At 41.1% G+C, this 25,900-nt stretch overlaps 1 protein-coding gene across 9 annotated transcripts in view; it reads right to left on the bottom strand.

Moving 5' to 3' along the window:
* XPNPEP1 (X-prolyl aminopeptidase 1) overlaps positions 1–25,900 on the bottom strand; it is a 65,948-nt gene that overhangs the window by 14,031 nt on the left and 26,017 nt on the right. For all 9 annotated transcript variants that reach the window (XM_078151067.1, XM_078151068.1, XM_020987982.2 and 6 more), the window contains 9 exons: positions 20,792–20,855; positions 19,353–19,457; positions 16,950–17,042; positions 16,330–16,473; positions 12,018–12,113; positions 9,799–9,880; positions 9,127–9,337; positions 1,557–1,646; positions 1,068–1,118 (listed from right to left, as the gene is read on the bottom strand). In XM_078151067.1, the coding sequence (XP_078007193.1) occupies positions 1,068–1,118; positions 1,557–1,646; positions 9,127–9,337; positions 9,799–9,880; positions 12,018–12,113; positions 16,330–16,473; positions 16,950–17,042; positions 19,353–19,457; positions 20,792–20,855 (936 nt within the window). The remainder of the gene's footprint in view (positions 1–1,067; positions 1,119–1,556; positions 1,647–9,126; positions 9,338–9,798; positions 9,881–12,017; positions 12,114–16,329; positions 16,474–16,949; positions 17,043–19,352; positions 19,458–20,791; positions 20,856–25,900) is intronic.

Here is a 25,900-nt window from a genome sequence, read left to right as displayed (position 1 = left end):
TCCAAAACAATCTTGCATGACTGGAAAATAAGAAATATAGGAAATGGGGTACAGAAATCTATCCTGCCCTACAGGAAAATAGAACGGGAAAGGGATAAGAGAAGGGGGTGGGAGAGACAGAAGGGAGGGCAGACTAGGGGAAGAGGTATTCAGAATGCATGCCATCTTGGTGTGGGGGGAGGGGCGAGATGGGGTGAAAATTTGGAACTCAAAATCTTTGTGGAGGAGAATGTTGAAAACTAAAAATAAATTAATTAAAAATACAATTACTTTCAAAACTTTTTTTTAATTTTTTTAAATGTAAAAAAAAAACAATCTTGCATGAGGCAGGGCAGGGATTATCATGTTCAAAATACAGTTGGGGAAAGAAGCTCAGAGGGTTCCTGGGGCTTGTCGAAGGTTACATAGCTAGTGAATGGGAAGAGTCATTCAGTCAGTAAGCACTGATTAAGTGTTTACTTGGTGCCAGGCACTATGTTAAATGCTGGAGTTACAAAGAAAAGCAAAAACACAGTCCCTGTTTCTCAAAGAGCTCACATTCTAATTGCCAGCACTCAAATTCAGGTCTTCTTGATCCAAATTCAGGGCTGTTTCCATGATTAATTAGCTACCTGCAATCTTAACTACTACACAAAAGGACAGCCGAATTTAAAAGTAGATTGTAAACAAAAATTGTAACAAATCAGTCTCCCGGGCCTCATTTTGAAAAATACATGGAAAAAAGGATTCTACAAGGACAAAAAAAATGGAATTGCGAGCATTCCAAGGCAATTCCTTCCCAAGGAAAAATGACTGGCCAAGATATTTTCACCCCTTACCTCTCCTCCCACATTCTCTTTTGTGAAGCCCCTTAATAAAATATTCAAAGTGGAAGCAAAGATTTTTTTTTGTAAAGTCCCATCACCAGGATCAATCCTAGAAAATACAACAAACAGGCAGGGTTCTACCCTGGAATTAAACCCCCGGTTTAGAGGGCAGGAAGAGAATTCCAGATTCACAGATGTTAAATACAGATTCATCACAGCTCTACAAAAATATGTTACAGGGGAAAAAAAAAAAGAACTAACCTCTTTCTCCAGCCAGTTAAAGAGCTCACAGAGGGCAACAGCATCTTTGATCTATACAAAGAATGATAAAAAGAGAGGCATAATTGGTGCTGAGATTTAGAAACTGAGAAAGAAGAAAGGGGAAATCCCAGCTTTCCAGGAGGCATCTTGGGCGACTAATGGACCACAAAGGAAGGACCTTCCTCTGAGAACATATGAGCAGTGCCACAACACTCAGGCCTGGATATGCAGAGCCCACCTCGTTTTTCTAAAGGAGGTGAGCAACAATAGCTGTACAGGAAAGATATGATCAGAAAAGAGCCACTAGGACCCCAAGTCTCCCCCCTGCTTCCTAGCCATCTCTGCAACAAACGAACAAAAGAAAAAAGAATCATTTCAGACACCAGACCAACATGGGCCATGACAATAACAGAACGACAGGCAAGTCACAGACTATCCCCAATAAGGCCTCGGGGTCAATATAGAGACACATCCTAAACCTTTACTCACATGGGCTCTCCTCATGCCTTCCGACTCTGTGGAATTCTTCACAGCCTTCGAGATGCATATTGGGGTATACGGCATGCAGCAACGGTGCTCCTACAGCGGAAGGCACCATTTGGTTAGAACCTATCAGGGTCATCTCTCTAATCCTAGACAGAAAGGACTTAAACAATGACCTATGGGGAGCAGAGTCATGCTCTGAAGAGCCACTTTTGTGAAGAACCCTTTGCTAAGGGCTGTAATTCCTGCCCTTTGTAGTTACAAAAGGCTATTACTCTAACACTAATAGGAGACACTGGTCTTTTGTTCATAATACAAGTGAGTGACTAGTCTTTTGTTCACAAGACAAAAATAAAGTAAAATAAAATGAGACATCACAAGGAAGCCTGGACCCAGCTATAGGATGCTATGGAAGCAATTCCTGTACTGGGTAAGAGGTCAAAATAGACAATGTCTAAGGTTCCTTCCAATTCTGAGAAATACTCCTATGAGGAAAACCAGGAAAGGGGTAAGCATAGTGGAGAACATTCGGGTAAAGATCAACAACAGAATAAATTGATGTGATTTTTATCATCATGGTATGCTACAGACGAAGCAATGTGGCATAACAAATACAGAATTGGCCTTAAAGCCAGGAAGACCTGGGCTCAAATCCTTCCTCTAACACATAATGGCTATATGACACCGAGCAAATGACTTAATCTTTCAATGTTCAAGGTACTTCTCTAACACGGGAAGTTGCAGTAAGTTATGGAACTGCATTAGCAGAAGGTTCTTGATACTAAAAAAAGCATAGGTGAAGTCCCCAACCCTATCCCTAATATACTACAGACCAAATAGGGAGGAAACCATGAGAAGTTTAAAGAAAGAAATTACAGGCCTAGCATAGGGGCATGGGAAGGTTACAATGAGACTTAGATTTTCCAAACATCTGTTGGATAGTACTCTTTCTCTGCCAAAAGCAGCAATAACAATTTTCTAACTTACTTAATGAAAATTTCATCTTTCAAAAGGTAGAAGATCCAAAAAGGGGGGAATATGATTATAATCTGATTTATAAAGGGAAGAGCTGGTTTCTGGGATGGAAAAGATAGGAACCTCATAAATGCTAGAATTTGTGATAGATGATGAAGAAATGTTAACTGAGGAGACCAATGCAAATACATAGAACGCTTACCAACCAACTTTGCTTTTCAAAAGACATGTATGAAAGATAAAAGGAAAAGTGGGCAATGGGATGGATAGAAAAGTGTGGGCCAATCCTGTGCTCACAGAAAGGACAGGTCCTCTGCTTCAGAATGGATGGGACAATGATAACTGACAATGGACAGAGAGAAAAGGTAGAGCTATTTCATTTTTATTTGGCTTCTATTTTCTCTGTCAAGGAGAATGACCTTTGGATGGGCCAGAATAGAACAAAAATAGACAACAGGAAGTCGACATCCAGGATAAATAGTAAGGAAACAACTAGCTGCTCTTAACGAGTCAGGTCATGTGAACTGAATGAAATATACTTCTGAGTTCTGGAGGGAATTGATGTACGTGCCTGCTGAACCATGGAAACTGACAGACGAAAGGGCATGGAAAATTTTAAAAAGGTACTACAGGCACAGAATACAGTCTTGCTTTTCAACAAAGAAAAGAGAATAGAATCTGCAAACGAAGTTAATGAGCTTGATTGCAATTCCTGAGAAAATTCTAGGATACATTATTAAAGAGATGGCTAGCTAGCCTCTGTCTGGGAACAAATAATTCTCCAAGGAAGAATTTCAAACTGAGGGGACTGAGGGGATTAGGACAGCAAGTGGTTAACTGCGGGAATTATGTGAACCACACTGACTCCATCTTGTGACTCAGTTCTAGGACTAGTTCCCTTTATATTCAATTATGGGTCTAGTCCAAATTCTATCTTAAGAAAACGTTATTCAATTGTGGGAACTGGGAGAAAATTGATTGCACTGTTTGAACTTAGCCTTACATGGCTAGGAAACTGGACCACCTCTACCTGCTGTTTAGAGACCCTTAAGTAAAGACCTAGGTTGTGCTGACAAGAAACCTGGTCAGATCCAAAGATTGATGCAAGCAGTTTTCTCACAATTGTACATCTCAAGCAACCAGATTTTAACTCAGGTCTTCCTGACTCCAGGACCAGCACTCCTATCCACTATGCACCTAGCTGCCTCCAAACTACTAGAAATCCTATGAAAGACTGCTTCAGATCACTCATAATAAGAAAAATACGTATAAAAACAACTCTGAAGTTTCATCTCCTATCCAGCAAATTGGCAAAGATGAGAAAAGATGGAAATAGTCAACATTGGAATGGCTGTGAGATAATCTGCATACTAACACTGTGAACTGGTCCATCCACTCTAGAAAGCAAATTAAAATTATGTTTTAAAAATTTATTATAATATCCAAAACCTTTAACCTAGAGGGCAAGGCACAAAGAAGAACAGTATATGCACCAAAATATTCTCAGGAGCAGTGTGTGTGTGTGTGTGTGTGTGTGTGTGTGTGTGTGTGTGTGTGTGTGTGTGTGTATGTGTGTGTGTGTGTGTGTGTGTGTGTGTGTGTGTGTGGCAGCAAAGGACTGGCAGCCAACAACCTAAGTGAACACTGACTGGGGAATGGCTAAATACATAGTAATGCATGAACATAACAGAATATTACTGCACCACAAGAAATTGTGAATATTAAGAATTTAGAAAAGTATGGAAAAACACATGAAGTGATACAGAGTGACATGAGCAGAAACAGGAAAATTAATATACACAAACAAAACAACAATGTAAATATAAAGGACAAAATGAAACTGGACACTATATAATTATAATAATCAAGCTTGTCCCTGGATAAAAGTTGGTAAAATGTGGCTCTCCCTCCCCTTTTTTTTGGAGAGGTAAAGGACTATTGAGTATGGAATACTGCATGTATTGTCAGGCATCATCAATGAGTAGGTTGGTTTTGCTAAATGGTTTTTCCTCTTTCTTTTTAAATCTTTGTTTAAAAAGGGATGGCCTGCTGGAGATGAGGAGAGGAGGAGGGATATATTCAGAAATGAATATTATGTAACAAAATGCATGTGAGTGTGTGTGTATGCATGCTCACATATGCATATTTACACATGTGCATAGGCATATATGTGGACATGCATATGTGTGTGTGTGTGTGTGTGTGTGTGTGTGTATATGGATAGAAATATAAAATATATGATTAGTAAGCATCAAGAAAAGGAAACCGTGATTACAAAGAACCAGCATGACTCCATCAAGAACAGGTCACGCCAGACTAATGTCAGTTCATTTTTTGGACCAAGCTATTAAAATGGTATACCAAGGTAATGTGTAACATAGTTTATCTAGATTTTAGAAAAGCATTTGATGAAATATCTCAAGCCATTCTTATGGAAAAGATGGAAGAAAGTGGGCTACATGACCATACAATCAAATGGATTCCAGACTCATTGAATAGCCAGACTCAAAGAAGAATCACCGATAGTTCCATGTCAGATTGAAAAGGGTTTTCCAGTATAGTGAACCAAGCTGTCCTTGGGCCTGAGTTGTTTAACATTTCTATCTATGACTGGGTTAAAAACAGAGATAGTATTCTTTTCAGATCTTCAGATGAAACAAATCTAGGAGGGGTAGCTAAAACACAGGATGACAGTCAGGATCCAAAAAGGTCTTAACAGACCACAAAATTGGGCCACGCCTAATAAGATGAAACTTAATGGGGATAAACGGAAACTTAAATTTGGATTTAAATAATCAACTTCAGAAGAACAAGAAAGGGGGAAGCACTGAGCCAGATAGCATTTCATCTGAAAAAAAAATCTGGAGTCTTCATGGACTCCTGGGTTAATATAATTAACAGTGTGATAGGTAGCCAAAAAAAGGGGGGGGAGGGATTCTTGGCTATATTGAGAGGCATAACTTCCAGGAATAAGGAAGTGATGGTTCCTCTGGAGCCTGGACCCTGTATGCCTGGACCCCTGGGTTCAGTTCTGGGTGCCCTGGTTTAAGGACTTTGAAAAGCTAGAGAGCACCCAGAGAAGTACAACCAGAAGTACAACCATGCTCTATAAAACAATCAGTGAAGAAACTGGGGATGTTTAGCCTAGAGAAAAGGAAGCTAAGGGGGAACATAACTGCCTCCAAGTCTTAAAAAGCTGGCATGTGGAAGAGGAAGTCGATTTGTTCTACTTGGTCCCAGAATGCAAACTAGAGGAGTGGATGGGAATTACAAAAAGGCAAGTTTAAGCTCGAAGTTAACAGAGAAAACAGCCAGAGCTGTTTGAAGGTAAAATGGGCTTTCTCAGGAGAGAGCTAATTCCATCTCAGAGAAGGTATTTAATTAAAGCCTGGATGAACTCTTATTGAATATGTAATAGTAGGGATTCTTTTGATAAACGGTTTGAACGAGATGACTATTAAGGTCACTTCCAGTTCTGAAAATCTCTGACTCAATCTCTCCTCAATCAATCTATCAACAGGCATGTAAGTGCCTATTATGTGCCAGGCACTGTGTTAAGAGCTGGGAGTATGACTACAAAAAAAATGAAATCATCTCTACCTTCAAGAAGCTTACATTCCATCAGGGGTAGAGAGAGGGCATGTTACTTACCCTAAAGCCAGCATTCTGCTAGATTTGTGGTTGCTAACAGTCTATTTAAGCATCCAAAAGATCCCTGTGATGATCAGTTCAATGAAAGACCACACCTGATATTTATTTTTCTACCAGCATGAGCCTTTTTATCAACATACAGAACATAATGCTCTTCCTGGTCTCAGAAACCCAGTGCTGGTGGGAACTTGCCAGCAAGACCTCCTTATTATTTTCCCTTTCTTTCCCAGAAATGGCATCAGATACTGATTGTTGAGAACAAACCATAATAATTTAGGGGAAATTCAAAAATTAGGCCTACATAAATTATGAAAAGAATTAAAATTCCACCTTGACATTGTCCAAAGTAAATTATAATCTCAGAATGTTAGCACTTCAAAGATTTCAGGGTTTTCAAAAATCACCTAGCCCCACACTCTCACTCTGAGAGCTTGCCCAAAGTAAAAATAAATAAATAAAGCAAAATAAATTTAAAAATAAAAATAAAGCAAGAAACAGGTCTCTCAAATGTCAGTTCATTACACCTTCCACCAAAACTATTATACTTCTTTCTATTAGCCAAAATGCTACATAAGCCTGAAAGAACTACCCATCTCATATCCACCACCACCCCTTACCAAGCAGGACAAGGAATACCTCTCTTTAAAAAAAAAACTTTAACTCACAACACCCAATTTGAATCATCATTCTTGTTTATTTTCACCAAAAAGAAATTAGCTTCGGGAGGAGAGGTCTAACATATTATAGTAAATAAGACATTTAGTTGGTGCAGTAGGTGTCACTATTACAACAGGGAAAAAATTCTAATGGTCACAAAAGAGATCAAAAGCATAACACACGTCACAAAAAAGAACTTTTTTTAAAAGAAAAAAACCACAGGTCTAAGCAATAAAGTGCTTTGCCAAGGTACCTCCTTCCACTACCAGACTGCTTTACAATACCCTGAGCCCCTGAATCAATCCCCTGCTTCATTATCCTATTACTCTCATCCCTCTCCAAACCCCAACCCTGGGTTACTTTCCTTCCACCTTCTCTACTTCTGCTTCTATGCTGCGAAACACTACTAGAGGAAAGCCCCTAATCACTGCAAATGTATGTTTTCCGGTCTCATCTGGGCCCTCATTGCTACATTCCAATCACTCTTTCCTGATTAACTCTCTCTCTTGAACTCTATTGAACCTAGTGACCGTTCTAAACCTTTTCTCAAGACACCACTACCATTCCTCTCACTCCCTCTCAAGCACAGTTCTGGCTTCAAACTTCACTGAAAGGGAAAGGAAAAAAAAAAAGTCATCCTTCATTAGCTCCTTCTCCTCCCAATTCTCTATTACAAATCAGTTCAGTGTCATTCCATACACCCTCCCTTTGCTCTAATCTCAGGATGAGGTAATTCTTCTCCTTCCACTACCAATCTCTCCATTTATGTATTTAATCTTAACCCCGATCCAATCTTCAACCTTTCTTTACCCATTGCTGCTTTTCCTTCTGCTTTCACACATATCCAACTTCTCCCATCCTTAAAAAACTAATTTGACCCTACCATCCTCCTCAAAGTATTGTCTGATACCTTTCCTCTTTTTTTCACAGCCAAAGTCCTAGAGGAAAAAAAAACTCAACATTGTGTGCCTCCACTTTCTCACCTCCCACTCAATTCTTACCCCTTTGTACTCTGGCTTCTTCCTCCCAAAAGTCTCCATTTCCTAGTTTTCATCCCTAGACCTCTCCCAAATTTGGCAGTGTTGATAACCCCCTCCTTCTGAATAGTCTCTCCTCTTTGGGTGTTTGTGATACTGTTCTGTGGCTTTCTTCCTACCTGCCTCATCTTCTCAATCTCCTTTGCAGGACCAACATCCAAGTCTCATCCCAGGCCCCCCCACACACCCCATCCCCTATGGGTGGGTATTCCTCAGGGAACTACCCTGAGCTCGTTGTGTTTTCTCTCAGCTTCCAAAGAGTCAACTATCATCTCTATGCAGATAACTCTGCTAAATACTTATTCATTCATTCATTTCACTCATGGCTCATCTCTCTCCAGAGCTCCTTCATTAACAACTGCCTGCTAGACAACAACTTCTGGATGTCCCATAGGCATCTCAAACTTATTATGTCCAAAACGGAACTCCTTATCTTTTCCTTTAAATTTATTCCTCTTCCTAACTTCTCTATTTCTATCCTTCCAATCCTGCCAGTCACCCAAGTTTGCAAAGTTGGAGCTGTCCATGAGTCTTTTATTCTCTCTACATCCAATTGGTTGCCAATTCTTGTCCAGTCAACCTCCCCTAGATTTCTCTCCCCTATCCTTTTCTCTTTACTCTTACCATAATGACCCTCCTATAGACCTTCATCATTTTTTACCTAGACTATTGCAATACCTTTAAGTTGGTAGAGCTGGCATCACAATATCTCTTCTAGGTGAGGGTCTCCTAAATGGGCCTCAACCTAGGGTCCAGAATTCACTCATCACTCAAGCTCTAATACTCTGCCCACTTAGCCTATAAACAGTATAAAGCCTATGCTGACTCCTCAGTCCTCTCCACAGCTCAGTCACTCAAATAACCGGGGCCTGGGACACCTCTTCTCTGGACCCTGGTCCTTTTCAAAAGAAAAGATATACTTCCAAGTGAATCCTTCACCCTATTACCTTTGTAGGGTTTGTGGTATTTCCCTATTCCTAGACAGAAATTCTTACTGGGAGGAGAGGGGGTTGTCACATGCCCTGGTTTCCAGGCTCTTCCTCCCCTTTCCTCTTTGAGTCTAATTTGTTTCTAGAAAAATTGGGCAAAACCACCACTCTGATCTGACAGTAGTTTCCAAAGAAACTGATGACTAGACAGCAAGGGGAAAGAGACAATGGGGCTCAATTCCAACAGGAACTACTGGGGGTCATTAACCTGAGCACAGTGGCATAACTTGAGGAATGGATCCAGGACTGGGAGCAAAAGACACTGACCTTGGGAATGGCCTCGCTCACAGCATAGCTGGCTTTGTCACTGATCCACACCTTGTCCTTTGTGGAGAGGCCAGTGCAGATGGCCTTGAGCTCAGTCAAAATGGATTTGTAAGGAACCACCTGGACTTTAAACTCATCTGCCAGGCTGGAGTTGAACAGAAGATGCTCCTTCACATCAGGTGCTTTGGTCCTGTCTCCATCAATAAAAAGCCTGAGGAGAGGTGGGGCCAGGAGACAGAAGGAGGGAGATAAGGAAGGAAGGAGAGGAAGAAAAGAGAACAGCCATGAGCTCACAGAGAACCCATCAGCCCCACAGAGAGTATAACACACCACTACTTGTGTACGTACTATTGCTTTTGGTTTAGGGGACTTTATCTTCCTATCAGAGAGAAGCCACAGATGGTTTTATATAGCCTGGGGCAGCAAAAGGAAGACATTCCAAACAGGCAGCAACCCAGAGGCCAGTGGGACTGTCAGGGAGAGAGTGAAGAGGACAGAGAAGCTAGGTGACCTAGCTCCTCGGGGGAGAAGAGCGCTGCCCATTTTACCTGGCCATGTTTGGTGTGTTCCTAGTGTTTATACAATCTAGTGCTAAGGCAAGCAGGGAGGCAGGAAGGGCAGGCCCAGGAGAAAAACAGGAAAGAAAAGTGAGGAGCTACATGTTGCATTCACCTGATTGTGTCTGTTCCTATGATCGCATAGGAAAAAAATACTGGGTTGTGCTCCACGTCTGATCCCCGGAGATTGAACAGCCCTGGAAAATAAAACAGAGGGGCCCCCATTACCTACTGAGCATGAAATATGAAACCAGTGGTCAGGACTGGGAAGAGAAAAGGGTGCAGGAACTGGCTGCCAAAGTCCACAGAAAAATAAATGCACAGGTCAAGAACTGCCTACATTCCATGTCAACCAACCTATTGTGACTCATAGGGGCTTTTTTTCACCACACGATGGCGCCCAAACTGTGTCTCAAGCCAGAAAGTTCACAGGCTCCAGGAGAAAGGAATGGAGCCTTCCTAGGGAAATCCAGCCAAATGCAAGACAAAAGACAGCTAGAATGACTAACTCCCTTTCTTGCTCTGCTTGATGGTACCCTCACCCCCAGCTCCTTTCTCTGTTCCGTTTGGTGGTACTCTACAAGGCTATCCAGGCTCACAACACAAAGTCGAAAAAGAAACCCACCCCACTCCCCATGGGACAGGGTGGGAGTTTTCTCCCACCAATGGAAGGGTGAAGTCATCAGGAGAGAGGCTCCTGCTTGGTGCAATGAGGCCATAAACAACCTCTAGGGAAAAGAGGAAAACAAAGCTGCACACAAGTGAAGCCAAATAAGGGCCTTTCTGTGAGTTTCAATGAGTCCCAATTAGAAGTGCATCCCTGAAAACAGTGAGTCACAACTAACGTAGTATAGCAATGAAACTAGAACTGAGAAGTGCCACCCAGAATTCTGTCATGGCACTGACCACTGGCAAAAGCCTGCCTTCCCTGCCCTGTTTTCTACCTATCCAGACAGGCCACTTCTTGGCCTCAGATACCCCCTCTGTAAAACGAAGGGCCGAGAAGAGATGTTTTCCAAGGTCCCTTTCAGACGCCTATAAAATGAGGTTCAAATCAGTCATTTTTCAGTTGTGTCTGACTCTCCATGACCCCTTTTGGAGTTTTTTTGGCAAAGACAATGGAGTTTCCTTCTCTAGCTCATTTTACAGATGAGGAAACTGAGGTAAACAGGGTTAAGTGACCTGCCCAGGGTCTCATAGCTAGAAACTGTCTGAGGCCAGATCTAAACTCAGGAAGATGGGTCTTCTGACTCCAGGCCTAGCACTCTATCCACTGTGCCACCTAGCTGAGGAGTCTAGACTAAATGTCTGTTGAGGTCCCTTCTAGCAATCAATATATGAAATCATGATCCTGCGGTGAGCTCACTTTGCACATTAGATCCATCTCAGAGAACTAAAGAATTCAATAGTTGGAAGAGATTCTGCAGCCATACATGGATTGGAACAGCCATAACATACCCAACAAGTGGTCATCCAGACTTTGCACGAAGACCTCAAAGGAGAAGGCACCTAGCACCCAGCCCCATTCTACTTGGAGATGGCTCTAATTGTTAAGAAGGTGTTGTTGTTGTTGTTTTCCTGACACTACGCCTAAATTCTCTTCATTATATCTTCCACCTATTACTCTAAGAGCACTGTAACAAGGCTAACAATCTTGTAAAAATTTCCTAACTGCAGAAGATGGAAAACAAGTATTTGTGTTCCAGAAATGGAGGGAGGGGAATTTCTCTTGAGATTAAGATAAAAAGTAAGCTACCCTTCCACTTAGCAGAGAGCCAGAGAGACAGTAAATGGACCTTATGAGATCCCTCCAAATCACAATCTAGGTTTTGGTGAGCATGGACTCCAGAACTAGGCACAGGCAACTTCAGAGATGAAAACTGACAAATTCCTATTAGAGCTTACAGATTTAGCCAAAGATCTCTGTTTCCTGTGGGGGAAATAAATGCCTATGACACTGGAGAGGAATAGTTTAATACGGCCCATAGAGAGGACAGAGAGTGATTTAGAACACTTAAGCCATACTTTTCCATGTTTGGATCCTTAATCCAAGCAGTTTCTAATGCGCGTTGACCAACAGTAGGTAGGTATCACTCACCTGGTTATTCTTAGCCTCTGAATCGTAATATTAATCCTTCACAGGGCTAAATTCCCTCAGGTCTCTCCCACCATTCAATCTTAATAGACATCTCTTGTATGCATTTGGTACTGTAACTGAAGCACTCTTCATTCCACAGCCTCTCAGTAAGTAAAATGATTCTTGAGCAAAGAGATTCCGGGGAACCTACAATAAGATCCAGTAACACACCCAAACAATGAAATCAGAGTACTCACATGCAATCTCATCCAGGGCAGTGACCACAAACCACACCACTTTTCTCTCCGCCATCTTCACTCGAAGGTCAGCAACCTTGTCCTTCCAGGCTACACCTAAAATATAGAAAAGCCATAACTTTAAGGCCTGTTCTTCCAGGAAATCCTCTCCTAGCAGAAGTGCTGCCATAGTCTAATATAATCCACTAGAGTATAAACTCCAAGGGAGCAGAAAGAGTACCATACCGAATCCTCATAAGTTCACCAACATTCAACAAAATTTAGATTTTGGAGAAAAGGGAGCTTTGCCCCCCCCACCAAGAAAACAGGAAACACAGGTTCTAGTCATCCCCTTCCTTTTCTATTACTCACTAGCTGTACAAACTTGGACAAATCAGCTAAGTTTTATGATACTCAGTTTTCTAGTTATTTTCAAGGTTAACTGCAGTACTGCAGCAAAAGAACTTAAATAGCTTTCTCTTCTGGTGGAGCTTTTTCTGGTAGATGGTAACAAGAGGCCGTTCTTTCCCTCACTTCTTACCTAGCCTTAATCACTAAATGGTTGTTGCCCAGATAAACCGAGTCTCAGAAAGACCTTCCTTATAAAGGCCACTGCATACAGGGCCATCTCCAGTCGTCCTGATCCCTATCTTGCCACTGGACCCAAATGGCTCCAGAGGAGAGAGAGAGGCTGGTGACTTTGCACAGCCTGACTCACTTAAATCCAATTCACTTGCAAGTCATGGCATCACCTCTTCGAGAACAAAGGGCAAACAACAACAATACTCAGTTGCATTCCTCTATAACCCGGGGGTGATGTCTTAAAGTCTGGAAGGCCAGATGACAAACTGAGGTCCTGTCCAGCTCTAACAACATCTATGATTTCCATAGAGAATGCTACGAAGGATAACACCCTGCAGGCCTCTGCAGTGTAGATGTCACTGGGGAAGGAGGTCGAATAACAGAGGCATGGTGGAACTAGTCAGGAGACATGACTGTCAATCCCTGCTGCTCACTGTATGGCCATGGGCAAATCACTTAAAATACTGAAGCCTTAAAAATGAGGTGCCTCATATACAACTGTAGTGAAGCAGAACCATGGTACTGAGGAAAGAACACTAATTTCTTTAGTCAGAAGACCTGGGTTCAAATCTCAACTCTAACACTTCTACATATGTGACCTTGACATGTCAATTAACCTCTCTATGTCTCAGTTTCCTCATCTACAAAATAAGGAGATCAAACAAGATGTCCTCTGAAGCCGTTCCTACCTCTAGAACTACAAGATCCTATGATACTATATCTCTCCCCATTAGATTATGAGCCCCTCAAGTGACTCTCTTTTGCCTCTTGTTATATCCCTAGCACAAAACACAGTGCCTGGCAGAGGGTAGGTGCATAGTAAATGTTTACTGCCTATGAAGCCAAAGCAGGAATGATATACTCAGAGAGAAGAGAAGAATGGCGTTGTTATTGTTGTTGTTTGCCCTTCATTTTCGAAAAGGACCAATTACATGGTGAGGTGATGTCTTGACTTCCACTTGAATCGGATTTAAGTGAGGCAGAGTAGCACAAAGTCATCAGCCTCACTCTCTCTTCCGGAGTCATCAAAATCCAGTGGCAGGATGACTGACAATGGCTGGGATGCAGTAGATGATCTTGGCGTCTTCAGCGTCTGACCAAGCTCCAAGACCTCCCCAGCACCTGCTTCAGCCACCTCCACGGCCACTGGAACAAACTGTTCTCATTTGCCCATTCTACCATACTCGACATAGCCTTCACATGCTTGGCATAGACATCCCCCTAACTCACCGATGGGTTCGAGGCCTGCCATTTACCCTCAACCTGGGTTAGCCCATCTGCCAGGGTACGGTCATTACGCGTGCTACCACTTCTTAGAGTCACCTTACTTTAAGTATGACGTATACACCAGCTACGCTGATCCTCATCCAAGGGATAATAGAACATTGATTTCATATCAGAAGACGTCTCAAAGGTCATGTAATCCAAACATCTCATATTACAAATGAGAAAACTGGGGCAGCTAGATGGCGCAGTGGATAGAGCACCGGCCCTGGAGTCAGGAGGACCTGAGTTCAAATACGGCCTCAGACACATAACGCGCACTAGCTGTGTGACTCTGGGCAAATCACTTAACCCCAACTGCCTCACCAAAAAAAAAAAAATGAGAAAACTGAGGCCTCTGAGATAAACTGAAAACCTCTGGAGATGAGAATCAATGACATGGTCAGACTTGTACTTTATGCGGAGGATGGACTGGAGAGGAGAGAGCAATGATGCAGGAAGCCCAACTAGGAGACTATTACAATAGAACCTGAACTAGGCACTGACATCTGAGGTACAGAGGTAGAAAGCAGAAGATTTTACTGATTAGATGTGGTATGATGGGGAATCAGAAGTTGAAAATGACTCTGAAATCAAGAACATGCATGACTGGAAGAATAGTGGTGCCTTCCTGGAAATAAGGAAGTTAGGAAGGGGGAAGAGTTCAAGGGAGAAGGAAAATGGATTCAGTTTTGGATATAGTGTATTGTTTGAGGTGTCTATCCAGTTAGAAATGTCTAACAGGTAGTTGGAAATGTAGTACTGGAGCTCAGGAAAGAATAAGCCTGCATATATAGATCTAGGAATTATCTGCTTAAAGTGATGACCTTAAAGTCTAATGACCCCATGGGAGCTGATGAGATGACTAAGAGAAAAAAAGAGGGCCCAGTACAAAGCCTTGGGATACACTCCTAGGTAAGAGGTGTGATCTGGATGAAGAACCAACCAAGACACTGAGGAGTGGACAGACTGGTTAGGAAGCGAGCCAAGACAAAACGGTGTCCTGAAAACCCAGAGAGGAGAGACTTAGCCAGGAGGAGACAATGGTCAACAGTATCAAAGGCTGGTGGGAAGTCAAGAAGGCTGAGGACTGAAAAAAGGCCATCAGATTTGGCAATCAGGAGATAACTGGTAACTTCAGAGAGAGCAATTTAAGATAAGTGATGAGTTTGGAAGCCAGACTACAAGGGGTTGAGGAGAAGAGAGAAGCAGACTGCCTTTTCTAGGAGTGTGGCTGTGAAAGGGAGGAGCAATATAGGGTGATAGTTTGAGGAGGAAGTTGGTGAGTAACCACAATTAATAATTTCTGGTAAACTACTCTGTTAAAATCATATCTGTTCCTATTAGTCAGGTGCACAGCCAAACATTACAGGCATCTGCACCTCTCAAAAGGACTAGCTATAGTGAAACAACAATCACAACTCCCCAGGAGCACCCCTTCCAAGGCAAGAAGTTTCCTACCAGCCCCTCACATTGGGATTTGGGGCATTAGTCAGTTCTGGAAGGAGAGTCAACTCTTGGCATCTGTCACTGCTTGCCAGTAAGTTTGGTGTTTTCCAGTGGGGCAGGCATTTGGCAAACAAAGCTCACTACTACCCCCTCTCCCTCCTCTGAGCCAAAGGACCACTGGTGGGAGCCAAGGCTCCAGAAAAAATTCAAAACGTGCAGGGAGAAAATGTCAGCCTAACCTTGTGTCACTGGGCTTGTACACCAAGTGCCTAACAAAGACACTATAATACCATCCAAGGGTGAAGAGCAGAAGAAGAAGCTGGGGGTTCTACCTCCCTCACCTTAGCTCACAAGACGCTTTGAAAACCCTCCGGAATACTTTTTAAAACACTAGCCAGGAGACTGGTCTTCCATACTATCTTCCCTGGACCCTTTCTGGGCAGGGTGCCTAATTTCCACAAGTTACCCCCCCTCCCTTTAAATTTCATAGCTAAAATTCCCTCCCCTATAGCTTGAGTCTCACTCCCTTGGTGCAATCTGATATACAAATTTTACCTACAAATTCATCACTCACTACCTACTACCAACACTGACTGGCTGTGAGGACTAACCCCCACCACACACACACACACACACACACACACACACACACACACACACACATCCCAAGTCTCCAGCTCACAATCTAAAATTCGAAGAGAGAAAAATAGCAAGTAAGCAAATACCACTTTAAGAGGGGCAGGGAAAATTCTCAGCTCTGCAACCAAGAGTAAATAAATAAGAGGGGCAACAGCTAGCAACTCAGAACTAAAGAACATTGCCTTCAGAACAACAAGGAAGAAAAGAGCTATTCAAAAGAGTTTTGTAAGAATAAACCAAGCCTCATTAAATGGCATTACAAGTTGAATGGAACTGTTACTTTAATCAAATGCCACATCATGCTAGGAGGGAGGAAAATCTCATGACAGCTCAGAGTTGGCTCTAGGGACTTTGATGGGAAAGAGGGGAAAAGGTGAAGCAGGAAAATCCAAGCACTAACCTGTATAATCCAGGCCCAGGGTTAGGAGAGGTTTGCAGGGGCGCTGGGGACGATCTGTCCAGATCTTGTCAACAAGATTCTCTTTGACAGGGACGAGATGGTGACCTGCACCTCTCAGGACCTTAGCCATCTTTTTCCATTGATCTAGCGAAGTCAACAGTAGTCATGAAAACATATTAGAGCAGAGGCAAATTGAATCCTCTTCTCAAAGTCAGCTCTTCTTCCACCCTTTCTCTAAAACCAGAAACATGAGGGAGGAGAAGGAACTAACCACACTGCCTTGGTTGGACCCCACCCTTTCCTCCATCATAAAATTGTCTTTTTGATTTGGTCTTTATTTAGCATTGCATATGACATGGGACCACGGTATAGAGAAATCATAAGAAACAGGTTTTTTGACATGAGTCTTCCTCTCTAGACCTCAGATTCCTCAACTGTGAAATGAGGTAAGTGATTAGCTGATCTCTTAGGTCCCCTTCAGCTTCAGAATTCCATAATTCTTCTGAAATACACACCTACCATCCACCAAGGCACATTTGTCATCCTGAACATCTCAGAAAGAAGTCAAGATTTGATCAGTCACTTTATTACCAAGGCTAAAAGAAATCATATTCACTAACCTGATGGAATGATCAAAGGGTCCACGCCAACCCTGGATCCTTCAGGAAGTACACTCACCAACCAGTCCTCCTGAGTTGGTGTGTCCTTCAGACCTGGAAGAAGAGGCAAAAACAGTTCACAACTGGACAAAGATGGTCCTGTCACCTAAAAAGGTGGTCCTATGGCAGGGTCTTTAATTAATCATTCTCCTCACTAAAAATGATTATAATGCTTTAGGACATTTGAACCTCATTAAGTCAAGGAAGAAGATCATGAGATGGCTTTGAAGTAAGTGAATTAGACAGATATAGAGCAAAAGAGAATTCAGCCAGATGACAAATCTTACCCTCATACCATCTCCCTGGCAAATACTAACCTTATTCTAAGGGAAATCCTCAGGAATGCGAATAAATAGTATCATCCCTGTAACCGCAGCAATCCTAATTTATTACTCCTACTGATCAGAAGGAAGATGGTAAGTTGAAGAAGGATGGGTATCTATCAAGAACAGGACCCATTCACCATGCTATTTCATAATGAGGAACTTCTGAGCGGTAACAAACAAGGACTGTTACTTATCTGGAAGGAATTCTGGACAGGGTGGGGCTGAAGGTAACTTCTCAAGGGCTAGGCTTTATACCTTAAAGGCATCATACAAGAACCTGAATAGCGAAGAGACATTTTAAAAGCCAGCAGCATTATAGAAGCTACCAAAGACTTTTCTAATGACCAAAATAACTTGAGCCCAAGTGGTACCTTTAACAACTTACTAAGGTTCACATCTCTCTTGAGAACTGGCAAAAGACTGTTTCTAAGGAATGGGCTATGAAAAACAGAATCAAAGTTCTTAAAAAAAAAAACTATCATCCTCAACCTTAACACCTCAGCCTGTTGCTTTATTCTTTGCTCTCCACCTTCCCCCACCCCCTTTTTTAAACCACCAAGCCACTTATTAGCCAAGTTTCTCTTTGGGTCCTTAATTCACAAGGAAAAGTCATGTGGCTTCCAGTAATACAGGGCAGGAAGTTTCTCTTTGGGCAACACCGGGGGGAACTCACACTCACTGGTTGGTCAAATCCAATCTATATGGCTCTACCCTCAGATAGATCAAGTTAATTCTGGCAGAAGTAGAGCTGTCACTGTCCAGTCACTGAATTCCCCAGACTTTTTACCGCAGAGTGTTTTGCATAAGAATTTACTTTCCCTCTTATGCTCCGCTAAGCAACAAGAAATGTCAAGCATTCCTGGCCTTTACTTTCTTCATCTTTTCCTAATTTCTATCCCCAGCATCACCTTTCTTTTAGGCAAAGAGGGACCTCTTTTCCCACTCCCACGTTCTCACGGGTAAGTGTGTTTAGAACTACACATAGAGGAAATCCTTCAAGTCCTGCACTGATTTGCCTTCAATGATATCATATGGGCTTTGAATTCATTAATCTAGACAGGGAAGGGAAACAGCATACAACATCTCTGCTTCTGACATTCCGTGGTCCTCCTAAGGTCCTCCTAAGAGATTCCAGAAAACTGAACCTGGGCTATCTATCTAGTAGGACACCATGTACTCACACAAGTTCTCAATAAGTAGATGACAGATGATTGCTTGGCAAGAAAACCCCCCTAATACCCTTCCTTGGGGGACCCCACATCACTACTTCACACTAAGAATAACCATCATGACAGTACTGGTACATTTATTGAACATTCATCCCCAAACATCCAGCACTTTCTAGCCTTTGTACCATTGTTAATGCCATTATCCATTGCCAGATTCCATCCCCAACCTTATCTCTTATTACAGTTAATGTTCTCTACTTATACTTTAAGACTATTCTCAAATTGTACTTCAACCATGATGCCTTCCTAGTTGCTTCTAGCTAAGAGTGATCTCTTCTACTCCTGAACAGATATTTTATTTTGTACTTCTCTGGAGCACTTACCATATCATTGTTACACTGGGTATGTTTCAGCTCCCTTAAAAACACTATGAGGGGGGCAGCGAGGTGGCGCAGTGGATAAAGCACCAGCCCTGGATTCAGGAGGACCTGAGTTCAAATCCGACCTCAGACACATAACACTTACTAGCTGTGGGACCCTGGGCAAGTCACTTAACCCCAATGCCTAGCAAAAAAAAAAAAACACTATGAGGCCAAAGAACCTCTCTATATACCTCAGAATCTCTAGCATGGTACCCTGAACAAAGTAATGAAAGAATGGGTCAGTGGTCAAATATGCTAATGTGACCAGAGGTCAAGCTACAAAGAACGGAGCCTGCTGTCACCCTGCGACTGAGGACTAGGAAGGATTTCTCAGTTCCTGTGACCCTGCCTGATAAACCCCCTTGATCAATTGTCCCAGGGACAACAAAGCAACATTCCACTCGCCTCCTGCTGGCTCTAGGCAAGCATCTGGCAGCCCCTACCCACCCATCTTCATGAGGGTCCAGTTGTTGTCCATCTGCTTGGCAGCTTGGAGAAAGTAGCGTCCATCAGTCCACATTGCTGCATGCTGCTCTGTGATGATAGCTGTACCTATGGCACAGGTGAGGGAAGAGCAAAAAGAAGAGAAAACATTTTTTAATAAACACATTCCCAAACAAAACACAGCCATGATGAACTTCCCAGTCATTACAGAGAAGGTTCAATTTTCTCACAAAAAGGCAAATCTATCTCCTCAAAATATGCACAGTTGCCATTATTCTTTCGGGCTCAGAGATAATCCTGGAGCCGAAACTTACTTAACCCCAGGGCCATGTTATATAAAAAGAAAATTAAATAGCACCATGAGGTCATTCAGATTGGCACTGGGGCCAAACACTCAAAGGAGTAGACCCATAGAAAAGAACTAATTTCTCAAGATCAGACAAAGCCTTTGGAAGTGCTAAGGGAAAAAAAAATCTCAAAAACTCCAAGCAAGGTAAGGTTGAAATTCCTGAGGCTCCTGTTCTTCCCAAACATTGGAGACACTACTGGTCCACTCTGATACATCATAGAAACCAATTCATTTCTTCTACCACATACCTGTCCTAAGGGGTCTCTCAGTTCCTTAATTTTTAATCCCCTACTAGAATCCTTCTATCCAACTTGCCCCAGAGAAGAATCAAACCAGTCCGACCGAGGGTGCTGGGAAATTAAATTCACTAACATGGAGAGATCCTCTGAACTTGTACACTAACGTGCAGTATCCTCTCCCACCTCTGCCCCCAGCCTGCACTGGATGTAACAGGCTTAAAGCCATCAGCAGAGTATCAGGCACGACTGATAAGTATGAGCAAACCTATGAAGGCATTTGGAAAGGGAAACAATGAGCTAATCAGTGAGGGAAAGGGCCTTCAGCACTGGCTGTCTAAATCACTGGCTTGTATGATTTTAACTATTTGGAGGTGTCTGTAACCCAAAGGCAAGAAGGTGAGTGTGCGCGCGTGTGCACGCACACACACACACACACACACACACACAAAACTAATGAGTGAGGACAAGGCCCAGGCAGGACCTGCCATGAAATCTTTCTGTTTGTGCTTCAAGGCAAATGGGTCAACAAGCATCTATGCACTTGGGAGAACTATACAGAACAGTTAATAGGACTGCTCTATGAACAAGATGGTAGGGACTGCAAGGGAAGGGGCACAGAACTTAAGGGGCACATCGAAGCTCAGGACCCAATGCTAAACAACAGGAACAAAGCAGGGAACGTCTGGTGTTCATTTTCCTTTGGATTATGTATTACACACATACACACGCATGTACATGCGCGCACACACACACACACACACACACACACACACACCCTTAGGCCTGGTCCAATTACTGTCAGGAAGAGGAAAAAAGATGCATGCATACACAGATGAAAGTCTGTGATAACTTACCAGCTGAGCCATCGAATCCAGATACAAAAGCACGCCTGCAGTCACAGGGGGCAATATACTCACTCTGGAAAATAAGAGGCCACTAATTAAAAAGCACAGCCACAACATGGGCAACATATAAAAAAAATATCCATTTAATCTTTATTGGACATCATCTATAGGCTCCACACTATGCTAGAAACCATAAAGGATGCCGTCCCCCCCATCCCAAAAAAAAAGTGTGTGTGTGTGTGTGTGTGTGTGTGTGTGTGTGTGTGTGTATGTATGAAAGGTCCCTGCCCTTGAAGCAGACTACAATCTAGTCGAGGAGATAAACCGAGACCAAAAAGAGAATACCGGACAATACAGGCATGCCCCAGTTGAGTTGCCCCAGGCAACCAAACATCAAGACCTAGATGCCATGACAATGGCCTAGATATAATACCTCCTTTGGCCAAAAGATACAAACCTAATGGCCGGTGGAAAATGCCAGCTAGCACCTGAGTCCCACTGGCATTAACTTCCCTGGGATACAGTCTGTTTATTCTGTGTATATAAGCATAAACATTAAGCCTCTGGAATTTTCAACCCTCTGTAATACTGTTTCACCTAAAATCACTTTCCTCAGAATGAATCAATGATATCAAGTAAAGTATGCTAACAAAATAGCTGATTTTACATAGCAGCTTGTGTTTTATAAAGACCTTTATACTATATATTATTTCAAAATATGCTTATGAGGTAATACAGGTTAATTATTATTCTCATTTTATAGATGAAAAAGCTGAAAAAGTCAAGACATACCCAAGATCACACAGAAAGAAGGGAGGGAGGATTTATTAATGATTTGCACTGTACTAAGTGCTTTACAAATATTATCTTATTTAATCCTCACAACCCTTGGAGACAGTTGTTAATATTTTGATATTCAATATTTGACAGCTGGGGAAACTGAGTCAGTGGTTCAGTGAGAGTTAGGATTCCAATTCAGATCTCGGTACACCACAACTGCTCCCACTGAGGGCTAAATATCCTTAAGACCTAAGCCTCTATCTCCTTCCTTAGAGAGGACCAATTAGGCCAAGAGATAGAACAGATGAAGAACTGGTGTTTCCTCATTGCATGGAGATCTATATTTATCCTTTGTCTCCCAGTGTCATTTAAACATGTCATATTTCTGAAAGCAAGGTCAGGAACTTCTTTAAATTTAGCTTCAAGGATTCTTTAACGTAAGTCTTTTCATAAAGACTTGCAAGTTTGCTGCTCTTGATTTCCAAAGTAGCCCCATACAGAAGTCTATCCTGCTCTACAGGAAAATAGAAGGGGAAGGGGATAAGAGAAGGGAGGGGGGAGAGACAGAAGAGAAGGCAGACCAGGGGAAGGGGTATTCAGAATGCATGCCATCTTGGGGTGGGGAAAGGGGTGAGAAATTTGGAACTCAAAAACTTGTGGAAGTGAATATTGAAAACTAAAAATAAATAAATTTATATTAAAAAAAAAAGTAGCCCCACCAATTTCCCTCATGGATTCTGACTTTGCCTAATGGAAACAATTTTACTGAATGTTGTTTTTGGTTTGGGTTTTTTTATAATATTTTTTCCAATTACATGTAAAGACAATTTTTAACATTCATCCTTTATAAAATTTTGAGTTCCAAATTTTCTCCCTCCCTCCTTACCATCCCCTCTCCCTAAGACAGTAAGGAATTTGATATAGCATATACGTACAATCACATAAAACATACTTCCATTATTAGTCATGTTGTGAAAAAAGAAACAGTTCACAAAAAAAAAATTATAGTTTGCAAAAGGAAAAAAAAAACAAAAAAAGTAAAAATAGTGCTTCAATCTGCATTAGGACTCCACCAGTTCTTTCTCTGGATGCAGATGGCATTTTTCATCATGAGTCCCTTGGAATTGGCTTGGATCATTGTATTGCTGAGAAGAACTAGGTCAATCATAGCTGATCATGGCACAACATAGCCATTACTGTGTACCATGTTGTCCTGGTTCTGCTCACTTCACATCGCAAAAATTCACATAAGTTTTACCAGGTTTTTCTAAAATCTGCTTTCTCATCATTTCTTATGGAACATTAGTATTCCATTACATTCATATACCACATTTTGTTCAGCCATTGCCCAACTGATGGGCATCCCCTCAATTTCCAATTCTTTGCCATCACAAAGAGCAGCTATAAATATTTTTGCACATGTAGGTTCTTTTCACTTTTGTTATGATCTCTTTGGGATACAGATCTAGTAGTGGCATTGTTGGATCAAAGGGTATGCACACTTTTATAGCCCTTTGGACATAGTTCCAAATTGCTCTCCAGAATGGTTGGATCAGTTCACAATTTCACCAACAGTGCATTAGTGTCCCAATTTTCCCTCATCCTCTCCAACATTTATCATTTTCCTTTTCTGTCTGATAGCTATGAGGTGGTACCTCAGAGTTGCTTTAATTTGCATTTCTCTAATTAATAGCGATTTAGAGCATTTTTTTCATAAGACTATAGATAGCTTTGATTTCTTCATCTGAAAACTGCTATTCATGTTTTTTGATCATTATCAATTGGGAAATGACTTGTATTCTTATAAATTTGACTCAATTCTCTATATATTTGAGAAATGAGGCCTTTATCAAAGATATTTGATATAAAAATTATTTCCCAGCTTTCTGCTTTCCTTGTATTCTTGGCTGCATTAGTTTTGTTTGTGCAAAAACTTTTAAATTTAATATAACCAAAATTATCCATTTTACATCTCATGATGCTCTCTATCTCTTGTTTGGTTATAAAGTCTTCCCTTCTCTATAGATCTGACAGGGAAACTTCCTTGCTGTCCTGATTTGCTTATGATGTCACCCTTTATGTCTAAATCAGGTATCCATTTTGACTTTACCTTGGTATACAGTATAAGAAGCTGGTCTATACCTAGTTTCTTTTTTTTTTTTATGCCTAGTTTCTGCCATTCTGTTTTCTAGTTTTCCCAGCAGTTTTTGTCAAATAGTGGGTTCCATTCCAGAAAGTGAGGTCTTTGGGCTTATCAAACACTAGATTACTATGGTCATTTACCATTGTGTCCTGTGTACCTAATCTATCCTACTGATTCACCACATTTTTTTCTTTCTTTTTTTTTTTAAGGCAATTGGGGTTAAGTGACTTGTCCAGGGTCACACAGCTAACAAGTGTCAAGTGCTTGGTCTGAGGCTGGATTTGAACTCAGGCCTTCCTGACTTCAGGGCCACTGAGCCACTCAGCGGTCCCTATGCACCACATTTCTTAGCCAAAATTCTTCCTTTACATTTTTTTTTGTTAATTCCCTTGATATTCTTGACTGACCTTTTGTTCTTTCAGAAGAATTTGTTATTTTTTCTAGCTCTATAAAATAATTTTTTGGTAGTTTGATTGGTATGGCACTAAATAAGTAAATTAACTTACACAGAATTGTTATTTTATTATATTGGCTCAGTCTACCTCTGAACAACTGGTATTTTTACTTTGTGTGAAAAGTGTTTTGTAACTGTGTTCATATAGTTCCCGGGTTTGTATTGGCAGGTAGACTCCCAAGTATTTTATATTATCTACAGTTATTTTTTTTTTAATTCTGGAAGCAAGTATCTGAGGCCAGATTTGAACTCAGGTCCTTCTGACTCCAAGGCCAGTGCTCTATCTACTGCATTACTTAGCTGCCCTAATCTAGTTATTTTAAAAGGAATTTCTCTCTCTCTTGCTCCTGGGCTTTGTAAGTAATATATAAAAATGCTCATGATTTTATGTGGATTTATTTTATATCATGCAACTCTGCTACAATTGTTAGCTATTTCAAGTAGTTTTTTAGTTAATTCTCTAGGACTCTCTAATTATACAATGATACCATCTGCAAAGCGTGATAGTTTTGTTTCCTCACTGCTTATTCTAATTCTTTCAATTTATTTTTCTCCTCATTGCTAAAGTTAACATTTCTAGTGCAATATTGAATAATAGTGGTGATAATGGGCACCCTTGTTTCACCCCTGATCTTACTGTGAGGGCTTCCAGTTTATCCCCATTACAGATAATGCTTGCTGATGGTTTTAGATAGATACTACTTATTATTTTAAGGAAAGCTCCATTTATTCTTACGCTCTCTAGTGTTTTTAATAGGAATAGGTGTTATATTTTGTCAAAAGCCTTTTCTACATCTATTAAGATAATCATATAATTTCTGTTGATTCTGTTATTGATACAGTCAATTATGCTGAGTTTTCCTAATATTGAACCAGCCCTGTATTCCTGGTATGAATTTCACCTGGTCATAGTGTATGATCCTGGTCATATACTGCTGTGATCTCCTTGCTAATATTTTATTTAAAACCTCTGCATCAATATTCATTAGGGAAATTGGTCTACAATTTTCTTTCTCTGTTTTGGCTCCTCCTGGTTTAGGTATCAGCGCTATATATGTCATAAAAGGAATTTAGTAAGACTCCTTACTCACCTATTTTCCCAAATACTTTATATAGTATTCGAAGTAACTGTTCTTTAAGTATTTTGTAAAATTCACTTACAAATCCATCTGGCCTTGGGAAATTTTTTTTAGGGAATTTATTGATGGCTTATTCAATTTCTTTTTCTAAAATGTGGTTAAGTATTGTATTTCCTCTTCTGTTAATCTGGGAAATTTATATTTTTGTAAGTATGCATCCATTTCACTTAGATTGGCATATTTATTGCCATACAATTGGGCAAAATAGTTCCTAATTTCCTCCTTATTTATAATGAATTCTCTCTTTTCATTTTTGATACTGATAATTTGGTTTTCTTCTTTCTTTTTTTAAATCAAATTAGTCAATAGTTTATTTTATTGGGGGTTTTTTCATAAAACTAGTTAATTTTATTAGATCAATGGTTTTCTTTCTTTTGATTTTATTAATCTCTCCAGTGATTTTCAGGATTTCCAATTTGGTGTTCAATTGAAGATTTTTAATTTGTACTTCTTCTAGTTCTTTTTTTAGTTGTAAATATTGTTTTTGTTGCTGTTGTTTCAATTCACCCAACATTTATTATCCACCTACTACGTGCAAGGTCCTATGATGGAAACTACAAGCAGAAATTATTTCCCCAATGAGGCTTCAACAACTGCATCTT

The sequence above is a fragment of the Phascolarctos cinereus genome, unplaced genomic scaffold (genome assembly GCF_003287225.1).
Source record: "Phascolarctos cinereus isolate Bilbo 61053 unplaced genomic scaffold, phaCin_HiC Scaffold_3;HRSCAF=262, whole genome shotgun sequence".
NCBI lineage: Eukaryota > Metazoa > Chordata > Mammalia > Diprotodontia > Phascolarctidae > Phascolarctos > Phascolarctos cinereus.
Note: the sequence above shows the minus strand (reverse complement) of the source record. Positions and strands in the feature narration are given on the sequence as shown.